At 40.5% G+C, this 17,335-nt stretch overlaps 1 protein-coding gene across 2 annotated transcripts in view; it reads right to left on the bottom strand.

The window, feature by feature from the left end:
* Positions 1-17,335, bottom strand: part of prkd2 (protein kinase D2) — a 62,085-nt gene that overhangs the window by 26,885 nt on the left and 17,865 nt on the right. For both annotated transcript variants that reach the window (XM_026943404.3, XM_026943405.3), the window contains exons 2-5: positions 12,552-12,690; positions 5,878-6,009; positions 5,495-5,691; positions 2,838-3,021 (exon numbers count right to left, since the gene is read on the bottom strand). In XM_026943404.3, coding sequence (XP_026799205.1) covers positions 2,838-3,021; positions 5,495-5,691; positions 5,878-6,009; positions 12,552-12,690 — 652 coding nt within the window. The remainder of the gene's footprint in view (positions 1-2,837; positions 3,022-5,494; positions 5,692-5,877; positions 6,010-12,551; positions 12,691-17,335) is intronic.

The following is a 17,335-nucleotide window of genomic DNA, read 5'->3' as shown; positions in this document are numbered from 1 at the left end:
GACAGCAGCCCACTGACTGATCTCACTAAACAGTGAGTGCCAGATCTGGTTCAGTGGACAGAGCTGCGTCAACAAGCTTTTATTCATTAAAAGTTGAACTCTGTGGTGCTTATGTTCTCTTACATTCTCTTTACTTCTCTCTCTTCTCTCTCTCCTTTGGTTTGCAGATGGACACATCAGACAGAGGGCTGGGAGCCATATTGTCCCAGGTGGTGGAGGGGGAAGAGCACCCTGTGCTGGTCTGCAGCAATGTTTAGGTAGGTGATATGTGTCAATGTAACATCCACATGAATGCCAGGACCCAAGGTTTCCCAGCAGAACATTGCCCAGAGCATCACATCCGCTGGCTTGCCTTCTTCCCAGAGTGCATCCTGGTGCCATCTCTTCCCCAGGTAAGTGACACATACACACCTGGATGTCCACATGATGTAAAAGAAAACGTGATTCATCAGACCAGGCCACCTTTTTCCATTGCTCCATGGTCCAGTTCTGATGCTCATGTGCCCATTGTAGGAGCTTTCGGTGGTGGACAGCATGGGCACTCTGACTGCTCTGCAGCTACGCAGCTCCATACGCAGCAAGCTGCGATGCAATGTGTGTTCTGACACCTTTCTATCAGAGCCAGCATTAACTTTAACAGTATCACACGCATCAGTGATCCTTGGGGGCCCATGACCCTGTCGCTGGTTCACCGGTTGTCCTTCCTTGGAAAAATTTTGGTAGGTACTAACCACCACATACCGGGAACACCCCACAAGACCTGCTGTTTTGGAGATGTTCTGACCCAGTCTTCTAGACTTCACAATTTGGCCATTGTCAAAGTCTCTCAGATCCTTATGCTTACCCATTTTTCCTGCTTCCAACACATCAACTTCGAGAACTGACTGTTCACTTGCTGCCTAATCCCACCCTGAGATAATTAATGTTATTCACTTCACCTGTCACTGGTTTAATGTTATGGCTGATTGGTGTATATATACACACACATTTCAATATTATTAGGGGCCTTCTAGGTTATATTTTAGATTTATTTCAGAGAAGTCACATTTACACAAGCGCATTTGAAATATATATACATAGATGCTAAACTGCATTTTGTTGCTAAGTAGCTCAGTGGCTAAATTCATACTTGAATAGGAATCACAGACATGAAATACATATTTCAGTCAGAGTTCAGACCTCATCACAGTACTGCGACTGCACTACTAAAGTAGTAAATGACCTACTACTAGCCTCCAATCAGGGTTGCATCTCTTGGTTTGTAAAACTTGATTGCAGTATTTGATACCATAGATCACTGTGGCAGCAGGGGTGTGGTCAAGCATCGGCTGTGGACGGAGAGAGGAGGTGGTGTGAACCGGCAGGTAACAAGTTCTTACCTGTGTGTTATTAATGGCAACGTACTTATATGTGTCTTTCCGTTCAGTAGACACAGTGAGCCAAAGCAACACACACATGCATGTGAACTTGAACTTGAATTTGAACTTGAGTTTGAACTTGAACATCAGACAAGCAGTGAACTTCTTGGTCTTTTTTATTGTGTGATTTTTAAGTTTATGAGATGCTCACTGAAAAGCCCTCAAATTGCATTAAAAAGAGGAAGAATAAAAGAAACTCAAAGCTCCTCACAGACACAGAGCTTTATGTTTCAGCAAAGCCAGATGACAGACACCAGCTTAATACAGCTGAGGAATGTGTAAGGGTCATTAGTCGCTGGATGTTGAGTTACTTCCTCCTACTTAATTTCGACAAGACAGAAGTACACAAACAAGACACAAAAAACTAGAAATAAGTTTCTCAATTATATAATAACTCGTAATGACCTTTCAGTTTCATTCTGTGCAGCAGTCAAGTTTTGTTTTTAGGATAAAATCTTTACTACTTCTATCTGACTGACATGACGCAAACAATACATAGCTAACCAGTAAGGTAAATTTAATCCCATGGCAGCATGGTTTCAAATGTTTAAAAGAATCTTTGTGATAATAAAGATGTTCAAGAAATCTACAATTTAATTATAAGTAAATTATAAATAAAAGCCTGATCAGAACTGTGTGGGTGTGTCAAATTGCATAATGATTGACAGTCCCCAGCTGTGTAAAAGACTGCTGAAATGTGCTAGTGCTAGAAACGCTTGTAGAGCAGAACTTACACAATGCTTTTTTTCCACACAAGACTGTCTGTTCAATCCACACTGCATTCATTCTGCATGCACTACTGGCACAACAGCGTATTTAATTTTTTTATCAAGAAAGTAAATGCCCACATTTAAAACCTTATCAGTGAAACATGGGGACTGGTGAAGTTGGGCTAGCTGTAAAAAGAGCACAGTGGGACAGTGAACAGTAATTGAGAATGTATGATTTCAATGGATTCCTATGAAGTTTTCACTTCACCTAAGCATGTGAATGAAAAACAATGTTTAAAACAAAGGCAGCTTTATGTTTTATGTGCTTCTAAGGCACCTTTAAAGTAGCTGGTGTGTACTGAAATGCATCCATTTTAAGAAGCATTTCAAGACACACCAGCTATATTAGAGGCACGTGGCACTGCCTTTGTTCTAAATATCTTTTTTTTTTGTTGTCTCACACATAAAAAAGTCTCCAGAAACATGTCTTGGCCTTAGGTAGTGTTACTTTATAATTCATCAGAGTAACTATAGCTACATGTAAAAGCAAAAATAGGGGGAATCTTATTAAGAATGGCACAACCACACCCAATGCTAATTAAGTCCACACTATAGCTGCTGAAGCTAGGAAGATGAAGATTCCCCCCTTCCCTTAAGCCCTGCTAATTTCAAGTGACCCCAAACATCATTTGACACCAGACGTTCAGACCTTTGCACTGCAGTCCTTGGCGGAAAAGGCCCCGGAGCAGTCTTTTGCAGTACTGGCAGACGGTGGGCCGTGTGTAGGAGTGCACTGCAAATGTGTGTGGCACCTTTACTTTACTCATTAGTATCTTGTCCAGGTGGACAGGCCGGCCTGTGTAGAACCGCCGTGCTTCACTGGGAGTTCGAGGCTATACAACAATTAGAGAAAAATAGAAAAAATAAAAGGGGTTTACTGTTTGGTATTACAAGATGCCAAATATATGAGCATCTGGAAGGCCATATCATATAAAACAATTATGTCTTCAGTATGGCAATCATAAAATTTTTCAATAATTAATTTTAACTAATACTTAGCCATTTATGTCATGCAATAAAAATATAGCTGTAAGTAACTTGTGAGGAAATTCACCAATTAAGTTACATTTTAGGTCTGAGTGCATAATGAGGTTATACAAATGATACTGTAAATAATAGGGACATACCATTACGAACACTACCTGAATGTTTTCATATTACTAAATATTTAAAATATATCACTGAATAGACTTCTTCTGAGTGATCAAAAGTGACGACATATTTTAAGTATCCTCCAATAGCATCAGGTACCACCACCGTACTAATACTCTTCTACAGTGTGCTGCATGTCATAAGGTAACCCTGGTGGTGACTATGCAGGGTTTTTTTTTTACAGAATTTTGCAGCTGAAGCTCTGATATGTAAATAATCTAAACAAATTTCCTTTAAAAATTAAATGATACTCTTCTACAGTGTGCTGCATGTCATATGGTAACCCCATTTTTGACTATATGCAGTTTTATGTAAAACATAAGCTTGAACATACAGTGCTATGAAAAGTATTTACCCCTCCTGATTTCCTTTATATTTGTCACAAAAATGGTTTCAAATCCTCATACAAAATGCAATATAAGACTAGCAGAACATGAGGAAACACAAAGCACAGTTTTAAACTATTATTTCATTTATTAAAGGAAAAAGGTTATGCAACTGCTATAATCACACATGTGACAGTAAAACTAATTGTCCCCTAAATGCTATAATTGGTTGTGCCATCTTTAGCAGCAACAACTACAACTAAATGTGTCAGATAACTGGAGATCAGTATTTCACATCACTGTGGAGGAATTCTAGCCCACTCTTCTTTACATAATTGCGTTACTGCAGCCACACTGGGGGGCTTTCAAGCATGAACTGCCCCTTTAAGGTCCTGCCACAGCATCTCAATGGGGTACAAGTCAGGACTTTGAATAGGCCACTCCAAAACCTTAATTTACTTTCTTTTCAGCCATTCAGAAGTGGACTTGTTCTTGCGCTTTGGAACATTGTCTTGTTGCATAGCTCAGCTGCGCTTGAGCTTGAGATTAGGATATTCTGGCAGACAGACGAATTCATGGTCAATTATGGAAAGTTGCCCAGTCCCTGGAGTAGCAATGCATCCCCACACCATCACACTACCACCACCATGTTTGACTGTTGGTATGATGTTCTAATTGTGGAATCCTGTGTTAGCTTTATGCCAGATGAAAGGGATCCATGTCTCTCTAATTTGAATTTTGACTCATCAGTCCACAGAACATTATCCCAAAAGGCTTTGGGGTCATCAAGGTGTTTTTTGGCAAATGTGATATAAGCCCTGTGGGAAGTGGGGGCATGGTTTAGTGGGAGTCTGTAGGAAAGTATAAATTAACATGTCAGACCTGTCACTTATTTGTGGGTGCTTATTAACAAGCTGTTGTCCCTCTCTCTCTTTCTCTTAGTGAGAGGGACCGATGTGTGTGAAGCGTGAGCTGAGCCCAGACAGAGCAGCTGAAAAGCCACTAAGTTTCCATTTAGTTGGGTTTTTTGTGTGGGTTTCCCTCTTAATACTGTGCAGTGACATGACAAAAAACATACACCAGCAATCTCACTCTGAGTCTGCTGTGTTCATGAGTTGTGTATGCTGTCATGTGCCCCAGCTTTTATGGTCCTTTTGATTAGCTATGGTTTTTGCATTGCTATACTGCCATGGATACTATTTTTGCTCAGTCTCTTTCTAATGTTTCTAATGGTGGAATCATGAACACTGACCTTATCTGAAATGAGTGAGGCCTGCAGTTCCTTGGATGTTTGTCTGTTCCAGGTTTTCTGCATTTGGAGATAATGGCTCTCACTGTGGTTTGCTGATGTCCCAGAGCCTTGGAACTGGCTTTGTAAGCATTTCTAGACCAATATATTTCAATTACTTTTTTCTCATCACTTCCAGAATTTCTTTTGATTGTGGCATAGTCTGCTGTTTGTTCAGACCCTTTAATCTACTTCACTTTGCTGGAAAGTTTCCATTTAAATGATGTTTAGATTCAACAAGGCAGTAATCAACCCTGTGTAATCGAATCCAATTATCAAATAAATATGATTAATTAGTTGATTGAGTAACTAAGGGAGCAGTTACTTTTTCACACAGGGCCCGTTGGTGCTGGATAACTTTTTTCCTTCAATGAATGAAACAATAATTTAAAACCTGTATTTTGTGTTTACTCAGGTTTAAATTTTGTTTGAAGTTAAGAAACAAAGCAGTGGGATAAATATGCAGAACAGAAAAAATCAGATACTTTTTCACAGCACTGTAGCTAAGACTGGGCATGTGGATGGGTGTGTGAGCTTTACCATCTGTGTGTGTGAGCGGATCAGATTTGTTTCCTCAGAGGTTGTGCTGGTGCTTAAACTACTGAGGGATTCAGTGGTGGAAAGACGGAGAGACTGGCTGCTGGTGAGAGATGTGGTTGACAGCCGTCTCTTCCTCGCCCCACTGCAGTTATTGGGAATGCTAAAAGCACAACGTTTATGGTAGTTCAGCCCACAACCTGAAGAGGGAGATAGCCATCAGAAATAAGAGCACTATGAATAAACAACAAAGACCTGTGAATGCTTTAATGGCATATGTAACTCAAATGTCAGCATTGTGTTGTACAAAATCTAGACTGGAACTAATTGGAATTCTTTCATTTTTACTCTTGTTTCAAGTGTTCCTAAAGACGAGTAGCTCTCACCATCACATTTTAGCCCTTGCCTCACTAGGCCAAAAAGCATCTCTCCACAGTGGTCACAGAAGGCAGGGGCACGGTATGAGTGCACATTCAGAGCATGTGGACGAATCTGGAAATCCTCAAAGGTAGCAGCCGCTGTGGAAAAATACACACAAATAGAAATTTTCAGAAAACTAAAACATGACTGGATATATACCTCAATTCATAATTAATACTAAGAAAACAAAAAAATTCATGCAAAAAGCAAGTGGATATGCTTCATTAGTTTTGCTACACAGCACAGTGGGCTGCATTGCTGCCTCATACATCCAGGGTCCCCGGTCACAGAGTTTCTGTGCCTGTTTTCATGGTGCCTACATGGGTTTTCTTTGGGTTCTCTGGTCTCCTTCCACCTCCCAAAAACATGCCAGCAGGTGGATTGGCTATTGTAAATTGTCTTGGGTGTGAGTGTGTGAATGTGTGTGCATGGGGCCACTTGTCACCTGTGCACACACACACACACATACTCTCTCGCTCTCTCTCTCTCTCTCTCTCTCACCTAAAACTTTGTTTCTCACTAAGCCATACTATTTCTTAGAATGGAAGGTGATGAACCAAGACACCCAAGAAAACTACTGGAGGTTCAGGTTAGTGCCAGTCTATTATATTATTAGGCTATTACAGAATATATATATATATTTATATATATATAGACTAGCAAGACTAAATTATAGTTAATGATTTAACCATACTTTAACATTTTATTAAGATTTACAAATAATTTAGTTATGTACTAATTAATAATTAATAGTGTAGATACAATATTTGAAACAATATGTTAAAATTAAATGTTATTGTAAATAAAATGAAAACAGTTACTGTTAATGCTAAATAACTTATATATTATCTTTATAAAAGTATACATTGTTCGTGAATAAAAGTAAAATACAACTGAGAAGTAATAAGACCCCCTCATTTATGAGGGGTATATAAATAACTGTCCATTAAAGCAAAAGAAAATAAAAAGACATTTCCGTAGTCTTCTGCAGTTGACTGTCTGAAATCTTTAGCCTGCTTTCTTTGCTGTGCATCTCGATGTTTTTTTCCACTGCCCTGACTAGTACAACTTGCTAGCTGAAAATTCTCAGAAAGCAGTCTGGGTTACTGTAGATAAATCATTAGTTGGTGGCAAACATGAATCGGTTGAATTCAAAGATTCAGCAGCTGAGACCATTCAATTTAGAGACTTATACTGTGGCAATGACAACAGAATGCTACTCAGGAATCCAGCAGACTCAGGGTAATTGCACAAATGAGCTTTTATTTTGAGTGTGTGCCATGACACTATACTTTAGTGACAGGAAAAAAGAAAGCAAATGGAAGAAGAACATAAATGATGCTTTGATCTGCTAAAACTTGGCCTCTTTCCAGCTACTCTAGGTGTCTGCCTCATCAGTTCCATGAATGAGCACACACACTCAGCTCACTGAGAGAGAGAGAAAGAAACAGTTTATTATTATATACACTCACAAATGGGCCATAGGTGTACCATTTTAAATCTCTCATTCCCCACACTTCCGCTGCAGACTCTCGCTAAACCACGCTCCCACCTGCCACAGTGGGGTCTTGTGCAGACCGCAATTGGAGCAGTTTTATTAATTTGGGGATCCACCTTCCCATAACCCAAGTGGAAGCCCAAATGCCATATCTCCACCCATCCAATTACACATTTCGCTGGGTTCACCATGAGGCTGGCTCGTCTCAAAGACTTTAGGCTCACCCTCACATCTGCATATGATGCTGCCAATCATTACTGTACATTATTATATTTAAATATATATCTAAATATGCAGTGCATATACACAGTGGGGCCCGTAACACCTGATCCATCAGGCTTTGAAACATGGCCAGCACACATGAAAAATGTAAACCAATCCAGGTGCATATTGCATATTGAGGCAAATGAGGTACGGGAGTGTTATCAAATTTAGAAACTGCATTCACTTTGCAGAAATCCAAACAAAATTGGACGAAGGCCAGAGGGGTGAGCGACGTCCTCTGTGAAACAAGAGAGGGGAGAGACGCACACCAGGAAGCAAGGGGAAGGAGCAATGTCCTCAGCAGAGTAAGGAGGCTGAGTGACGTCCTCAGCCGAGCAAGAAGGCAGAGCGATGTCCGAAGGGGAGCCGGGTTGTGGAGTGATGTCCAAAGCAGAGCCATATGGCAACGTGACGTCCTCTGGAGCAGGGAGACAGAGTGATGCCCATAGTGAAGCTGTGAGATGTAACAATGTCCTCTGTGGGGCAGAGGGAGGGAGGAATGTCCTCAGCCGAGCAACAAAGCAGAGGTACATCCTCAGTGGGGCAAGGAGGGTGGGAGATGGTTCCAGCCTGGTCGGGAGCACCCCCCTCAAAACATATTCTCATGGGCACATGGCTTCGAGCCATTCCAGCATGGTGCTGACCCATTCTCTCATTCCCTGTAGTTCCCACATCAGGCAGTTCTTTTCCATGAGATCTTGCTGGCCCTTGAAAAAATCTGCTGCATCCATAGTTGGGTCTAGCTTTCTGTCACGGATTGATAGCAGAGGTGGATGCAGACTGGTGTCTATTAGAGTGAAACACACGAAAACAAAGACTATGAACATGAAACAAAACAAACAAGAACTAGATATGCATGGCACGAACATGAATACAACCAGGACTGAGGTATCAGTGCCCCGAAGCCAGGCCCCTGGGACCCTATTTTCACCCCGCTTTTCCTACCATCTCTGTCTTTCCTCTCTAATGTCCCCACAATCTCTCCACACAGGGGGAACCTCCTGTGCCCACCAGGACTGGTGAAAAGCCTTGCACTGCTGGTACTATGGGGAACCCAGTCATTTCCATTATCAGTGTTCCCTCATGGAAATGAGAACACTGATCTGGATCCCTGACACACCGCAGGCTTCCCCCTATCGAGCAGAAACTACATGCCAGTGAGTATACATCAGGCCTTGGTGGACTTGGGTTATATCCAGACCTCAGTCCACCCAACCCTGATTTGGGGCATTGGACCCAAACATGTGAATGGTGAAGGTGAGGTGTGTGCATGGGGATGTTCATGAGGACCTGCTGGTGCCAGTCATTATTCAATTCTGCGGACAAAAGCATAGAGTAGTGGTGGTGGTTAGTCCTCCCGTCACCCATGTACTAATTCTCAGGATAAATTGGCCAAATTTTCAGATATTGGTATAGGAAATGTTTATGGATGGGTGCTGCAGTAGCGAGGGATGGTATGGAATATGCACAGCATTGTCTGGGGAGGCAGTGCTGGGACCAGTGACATCAGCTCTGTGTCAGGGAGACACAGAAGGTGGAGAGGACACCCTTCACAGGGATTCCCTTCAGGGATTTTCCTTTGAAGAAGTTGTGCGATAAAGCCCTGAGGCACGCCTTTGACCAAGTGAAAGTAATTGATGGTCAACAAACCCTGCCAAATGTTGCACTTTTTCCACCCATATTTTTCTGTTATTAAGGATAGGGTATATTGAGTGATTGAGTGATAAGGATAGAAATATTGAGGACACTCTAAGGAAAAGATTGTTGTTAGTACCAAGGAGTCACAGGGAAATGATTTTCCATGAAGCTTATTGTAATCTTATGGCTGGGCATTTAGGGCAGGATAAGACACTAAAACATCTCATGACCCATTTTCATTGGCCGGGCATTCGCCGCAATGAGGTGGTGTATGGCATGTCGAGAATGTTAGCTGGTGAAACTGCCAGCCACCCCAAAAGCTCCATTGTTCCTCTTTCCAATAAATGAGGTCCCCTTCAAGAAAATTGGTATGGACCTCATCAGGCCATTAGAATGGAGTGCATGGAGGCATCGCTTTGTATTAATTCTAGTGGATTATGCAATGAAATATCCAGAAGCAATGCCTCTATACAACATCTCAGAACATGTGTTGCGGAGGCACTAATCAGAGTTATTGCCTGAGTCAGAATCCCAAAAGAGGTCCTGACTGACCGGGGCACTACTTTTATGTCACACACTCTTCGCAAATGGTATGAATTATGGGGATTGAATCACTTTGCAGCAGTATTTACCATCTGCAATATGATGCACTGGTAGGGTTCAATCAAACCCTAAAAAATTATTTGTAAGGTAATTCATGGTGACGCTCATGATAAGTGGCTTGAACTCCTGTTATTTGCAGTACAAGAGGTCCCACGAGCCTCCATAGGGTTCTCCCCTTCCGAATTACTGTACTGGCACAAGCCTTGTGGTGTCTTTGATGTCATTAGGGGAAACTGTGAAGAGAGACCTTCAAAAACAAAATTCAGTAGGTTCCACCAAATATCCCACATATAGGACATTCAAAAGGATCCATGAAATTTCACGTTATTTCACACTGATGGCTCTCCTAGTGTAAAAGTGCCTTTCATATGTTAATGTATGGCTGGGATGGTGATGGGTGCTTGCTTTGTTCACAGCCTCCAAGAGGAAGACGACTAAAAGTTATTTCCATTTTCTCTTCATGTAGGTTAAGCAAACCACCATACTGTATAGCTAACAGGCTAAAATAAATATACAAAACAAATCCCAAACCAGGCTGATAGTAAACATTAAAAAAGCTCTAATATATTTAATAATATATAAGAGATTACATACAGCACAGCTTGCTATACAGTACATGTCAAATAACATTATTTTGTGCAGTAATCATGTTGTATTGATGCTCATAAAAAGGTAAAAAAAAAAAAAAAAGTCAATATTAAAAGTGTCACTTGTTTTTTTTAATCGCATTGGCTACTACCAGCTGCAACTGTCATAAAGTTATTTTATTGATGTTATTTGGCGAGATTGGTTAAATGACAAATTCAGAATACCATCATTGCTTACACTACTGTCTGGCAAAGTTATTTTCTGACTATGCTGCTGCTTCCAAAGCAATATATGCACTTAAAACACCTGACTGTCATGTTAATGTGCACATTCCACATGTATGCCAACATTTACATATCTGGCTTAATGGCTGAATATACCAAAAAGAGAATGTATTGTGCTGGAGAAATTCTTAATTTTAAAAGCGAGGCAATTTTTCCCCCTTTTAGCATAGACATTCTCTTAGTGCCACAACAAAAAGGGAAATGCAAATGATCACTGATGCTGAGCTGACTGTTGGACATTTAGTTTTCATTTCCCACTTTGCCTTTTTATTTTCAAGTTCACTCCATTTGTTAAGCAGCTTTGGGTGTGGCTAAGATTTAGGCCATGCCTACTCACCTTTCTACTTTGAATGCCAAGCTAAACAATTAAACAATGTGGAGGATGGGATTCCAGCTTACAGCAGCATCCAAGAGATGGCTTGGGAATTACTGGATTTAGCAGATTGTCAAGATGAAGAGACATCCAAGCTATCACCGACATAGAGTTGATGGTGTTTTATGAAATTACTACTGCGGTCTTGCCATTAGACACTCAGAGTTTCTTGACCTCGCTGTCAGACACTAAAGTGTATGCAAAGTGGTGTTCCGGCTATGGAAAGGGTCATGTAGAAACAAAACTCTGTTTTGTATGAAATTAAGAAATACATAAAAAATTCTTTTTCTCTCTGTAGTTTAATTTAAATTCCAGTGAGTTTACTGGTCCAGATACACCTCATTTCATGCAGTGTTGCAGATAAAGGGAAAGTTTGATATTTCCCTTCAGTTTGACAGCTGACAAGGATCAAGGCCAGGTTTTTTATTTAGTGTTTTTAAAACTGCTAATTTAAAAGATTGAGGTACATGTTTATCTTACAAAGTACATCAATTCCATGCCCAGTTATATTTTCATTTACAATAAGTGTTTTAGATATAAGGAATTCAATATTTGGCAGTTCTAGCTTCAGTCGTAAGGTGCTGGCTCTGTATTTGTTAGGATCTAATTTTCTGTGGATTATTGAGAACTGGGAATTTCTACATTTTTGTTTATGTTTAGCTCAGGAATGTACACAGCCTAAATATGATGGGACCTGAGTAATGAGTCAAGGAAGCAAAGAAGATAGTTGGTTTAAACTTATTGCCTGCTGCCTGGTCAGGGATCTGGACTGTAACTGATTAAGGCATGTTATAAGACATTGAGCCTTGTTGCAAGAAATGAGAGTAAGACCTGTCTCGTCCTAAAAAGCCAGGCCAGCCCTCAAAAGTAGTCAAATTTTTTTTGGAGCACCACTTGGACATCCAGCAGTTCAGTTCACTAATGCTGGATTTAAGGGTCTACTGTCCCTACCTAAGGCAGCCTTCTTCTACTGAATCTATACTGCTCTCACTATCAGTAGTCTGAACTTAGCATGCACCTCTAATGCTATAATCATGTCTTTAAAAGAAAACATTCTTTGAAAACTGGCAAACCAGGAGGAAACCCACAAAGACACGGGGATATGCACAGAAGTTAACCCAGAATCAGGATTGAACTGTGGAGCTCAACCCTGGAGCTCATAGGTGGCAACATTATTTGCTGCAGAACTGTGCTGCTCAGATTACATTAAACTGAAAATAATAATATTGCTTGCAAAAATGTTGCAATAATTTTTGGGTAGATGCTCTGTAATTTCTTACAGTGTATTGTCTGTCAGTAAAGAAAGCTTTTTTTTGGTGAGCGTCTCTTGAGGTTGACTACAGCTGAATATGGAAGTTATGGATAGAACAAGTGAAAGGTACAATTACTCACCAGACAGCACCACCTCCACAAGATCACCCTCCTGGATATCAGTTGCAGCCTTGACCAACTGAAGGATGTTATTACTGCTTGTGTCATGCTTGAAAAGAAGGATTTTGTCATAGATCCCATAGAAACCACACTCAGGGAACTGCCAGAGAGAGAGAGAGAGAGACAGAGAGAGACAGAGAGAGACAGAGAGAGAGAGAGAGATTAACATCACCGACATTAACATAATCTGTTGGGTTGTGGAAATGTTACTGAAGACCTGAGAATAGTGAGGCTCTTTTGTGTCTGCCCTAATGAATAATAAAATATAGTGAAATATACATTTAGTTAAATTGTAGTTTAATTTCATAAAATGCACTTGTTAGATAGCTGTTTTAAATAACTTTTCTTGCATATTATTGCAAGCCATGCTAAACAATTACTATAGTTTACAATTACTTTATATGTGTATTTTATAATATTTATATCCCAATTATGTACATTTTTAATCCCAATTATAAAATATGGTTTGAAATGCTTGCCATATGCTAAAATGCTATAATCACAAAACACTTTAATTTAAGGAAATATTTCATTTTTTATGTATGTTTGAAAAACCTACATTGGTAAAATTTAGCAGCTGTCTCATTTTGGATTTGCTGCAACAGTTTTATTTCACCTGAACTATGTGAGTTGGTCATCTGTACTGGAGGCTTAAAGTACAAAAAAGTGGAATAACGCTTAGCAGAGAGGGCATAGTTGATCGTCGCCGGGGACAGAGAGAGGGTTTTCTTTTCAGTAGGCTGTAAGGCAGAGAGAAACGGTGCCATTGGAGCCAACAAACACACCTTAAACTTCCACATAACAAACCATGAGCAGCTTAGTGTTTTGGTTTCTTTTTATTTTGTTTTCATAATGGAAAAGGCTGAAAAATGCTTGAAGTAGAACTAAAGAAAAGGAAAAAAAGACTGACAGATGCTTCAGATGTTGCTTCAACCAACTGCTTCTCCAGCTGCAGATCCTCAGTCAGCAGCCCCTTCAGCTGGCCTGGCCCTTATGCTTGAAGCTGTGCTCCAGGGATAGTCCGGAGGCCTTCATAGAGCTCTTAAGCCTGGAGTACCATAGCGTGAAGAAGGCAGTTCTGCAAAGAGTCGGCCAGACCCTGGAAGAACATCAGTAATGCTTTGGCTTCCTGAAACTCATGGAAGTTGGCTGCCTGTTCATCTTTACACAGCAGCGCAAAGACTCCTCTTGGCAGAGGATGCTGGCAGAGGAGTAGGACACAGAAAGAATCCTCGTTCTGGTGGTACTGGAGCAGTTGATTGCATGGCTTCTGGTGGAACAGTGGAGTGGCTCCAGTGCCACTGACCAGAGTCGTTAGACAGAGCCATCCAGCTAGTGAAGGATTGTTTGAAGATTTCATGTCATCATGTTTATATGGAAGAGAGCCTTTGCTAAGAGAGAACAACTCTAGATTATGACTATAGTTAGACCGATGAAAACTGTGATGGAATTTGTAAAAGGTATACATATGGTTCCATAACAGTGCTGTTAAAGCAAATTTGATTACCACTTTTGTTTGAGGACATTAAAATAATTCATTCATATGGAATATGTGCTTCATAACAGTTTTGAAAGAAAATAGTCAAAAGAAGCATTGCAGTGGACTGGCATTCCACCCAGAAATTATTTTTGCCTCACGCCCTGTGTTGCTGAGATAGGATCTGAATTCACCACAAACCTGACCATGATAAGCAGTTACTGAAGAAGAAATAATGGGCCACCAGCAGTTCATTTAAAGAGAATTCGATTCTATTCTCCAGTTAGAAAGTAAATACAGTACTGTATAGTACAGTAAATACCTTTCTCTAAAGATAACAGGTAGAAAAGATTTCTCATGTAGAATGGAGAAAAGAATAGAATGACATAGAATAGACATAGAGTGGCATAGAATGACAGCAGCCTGAGCTGTGAAGTACTCGTACATGCTGACTGTGATTTCAACCATGAATTATTTGCCAAAGGCTCCATAGGAAATGCTTTATGAGCCATGAAGGAGATGAAAACTAAGCACGAAATAGTATCCACCAATACAAAGAAGACATAACTGTAACTGCCTCAGGGTGAGGTCATATGAACTCAAGACTGAAAATAACTTGTTTAGACATTCCAAGAAGCAACCTCTAAGATGGTAGCTCAGTGGTTAAGATGTTGGACTTCTGATCAGAAGGTTGAGAGTTCAAATCCCAGCACCACCAAGCTGCCACTGCTGGGCCCTTGAGCAAGGCCCTTAACTACTCAGTTGTATAAATGAGATAATTGTAAGTTGCTCTGGATAAGGGTGTCTGCCAAATGCCATAAATGTAAATGGGGATTCCCAGGAAGCCAGGCAGAAAAGCTCTAAAACATGAATAATGAGACTGGCTATGTTCCCCAGTTAGTGCATATTTTTAAAGTTGTGTAGTAGACTGCTACATTATGTAGACTACTACAGCTTTTAACTTAATTTTTTTCCAGTCCAGCTTAGAATATGCTTCCCTCATTACTTACTTTCTGTTTGATTAAGTACAGTGCCTGTCTGTTGCTTTCATCAATGGCAGCGAAGTTTACAGTACTCTGCGCTTTTAACACACTGCATAGTTTGACCAGCTTTTAAATGACTGTTAACCAGTCTATTCTAAATGTGTCTTTGTATTGTAAAGCATCCCTGGGTATGAGAAAGGTGCTACATTATTAGGGGGCCAAGCACCGAAGGACCCTAGGCACCCTATTATTATTCTGTTTTCTTATGATTATTCTTCTGATGCATCTTCTTCTTCTGGCAACCCATAGCACCGTCTGATAAAAAAAATTGGCACACTGATTGGGGAGGGTCTAAGGAACATTCTGATCAAATTTGGGCCAAGTGCTGCCAATGCTCTAGCACCACTTTTGGGTCAAATTTGGGTTTAATTTGGAAATACATTTATGATCATGACTTTTGAACTTGTGTGTCCAAAATTTAAAATCCAGGAATCCCTGGATTTGCTGCATCAAGCTGATTGACAAATGCACCCTACTACGTCAATTTCTGACCTAAGTAGATTTTCCACCATCTTGGATTTTGTCAAAAGCAGTTTTTTCACTATACCTCCTACACATTTTGTCCAATCTTCACAAATTTGGCAAACATTATCTGCAGAGTAAGCCTTAAATAAAACTTATCAAAAGAATTACGAACACTCCAAAGGGTTTGCCTGTAATGGGCCAACAAATCTGACGGCGAAGCCGCCAAACAGGAAGTGAGGCTGTATCTCAGCAACAATGTTTCACACTGACACAAAACTTGGGAGGCATCTTCAGGACCATGACCTGAGACTATGCAACAAATTTCATGCCAGTGCCACCTACTGGTCAAAAGTAACAATGGCATGCTTAAAAATGCTTACATCTAACTGCCATTTTTGCTACTACTCCTCCAAATTTTGTCCAATCTTCACCACATTGGGCTCACATCATCTGCACAGTAAGCCTCACAAAAGTTGTCAAAAGAATTATGAACACTCCAAAGGGTTTGCCCATAATGGGCCAACGAAACTGATGGTGAAGCAGCAACAACTATCTCAGCAACAACTTTGCCCACTGACACATAACTTGGTAGGCCCCATCAGGACAATGACCTGAGGCAATGCAACAAAGTTTGTGATAGCACCACCTACTGGTCAAAAGTTACAATAGCATGACAAAGACGCTTACATCTAACTGCCATTTTTGCTACTGCGATAGAACCGTCTGGTAAAAAGTTGTGAAATTTGGCACACTGATTGGGGAGGGTCTAAGGAACATTCTGACCAAATTTGGGCCAAGTTATGCCAACGCTGTAGCACCACCATTGGGTCAAATTTGGGCCTAATTTGGAAGTACATTTATGATCATAACTTTTGAACTGTGTGTCCAAAATTTAAAAGCCAGAAATCACTGCATTCCCTGAGTATAGACGAGTCCAATGCACCCTATGACATTAATTTGTTCCTAATTAGATTTCCCGCCATCTCAGATTTTGTCAAAAACTGTTTTTTCACTACTCGTCCCAAAAATTTTGTACAATCGTCACTAAATTTGGCAAACTTCATCGTCAACAATAAACATCACAAAACTTATCAAAAGAATTTAGAATTTTCCATAAAGTTTGTTTGTAATGGGCCAACGAATCTGAGGGTGAAGCCACCAAACAGGCTGTATCTCAGCAATGACTTTGCACACTGTATCTCAGCAATGACTTTGCACACTGTTACAAAACTCGGTAGGCATCTTCAGGACCATGACCTGAGGCTATGCAACAAATTTCATGCCAGCGCCACTTACTGGTCAAAAGTAACAAAAATATGACTAAAAAAATGCTTACATCTAATTGCCATTTTTGCTACTCCTCCTCCAAATTTCGTCCAATCTTCACCAAATTTGGCTCACATCATCTTGACACCTGTCTAAACAGTGCTGCAGGAATGGCACCCTGCTGCCCATTTGTTCATCTACACCTTTCCTCCTACAATCAGTGAATTCCACTACAGTCCGTGGTCAAAACATACAAATCATGAGTGAAACTACAAATCACTCTTTAATCTCTTTGCCTAAAGTTATGGCTCTGCTTTCCTGTGATTGCTTAGGCAACGATTGTATTGTGTCTGTGAATGTGTGGCTTACCAAGTCTGGGTGCTTGGCCCCCAAAAATGCTGCTTGCAGCTTTAATGCTTCTTCTTCTTCTGGCTAGGGTGTCTATGGCAGCACATAGAACCATCTGGTAAAAAGTTGTGAAATTTGACATATTG

Source organism: Pangasianodon hypophthalmus, chromosome 14 (assembly GCF_027358585.1).
Source record: "Pangasianodon hypophthalmus isolate fPanHyp1 chromosome 14, fPanHyp1.pri, whole genome shotgun sequence".
In the NCBI taxonomy this organism is placed as follows: domain Eukaryota; kingdom Metazoa; phylum Chordata; class Actinopteri; order Siluriformes; family Pangasiidae; genus Pangasianodon; species Pangasianodon hypophthalmus.
This window is presented reverse-complemented; position numbering and strand designations above follow the sequence as displayed.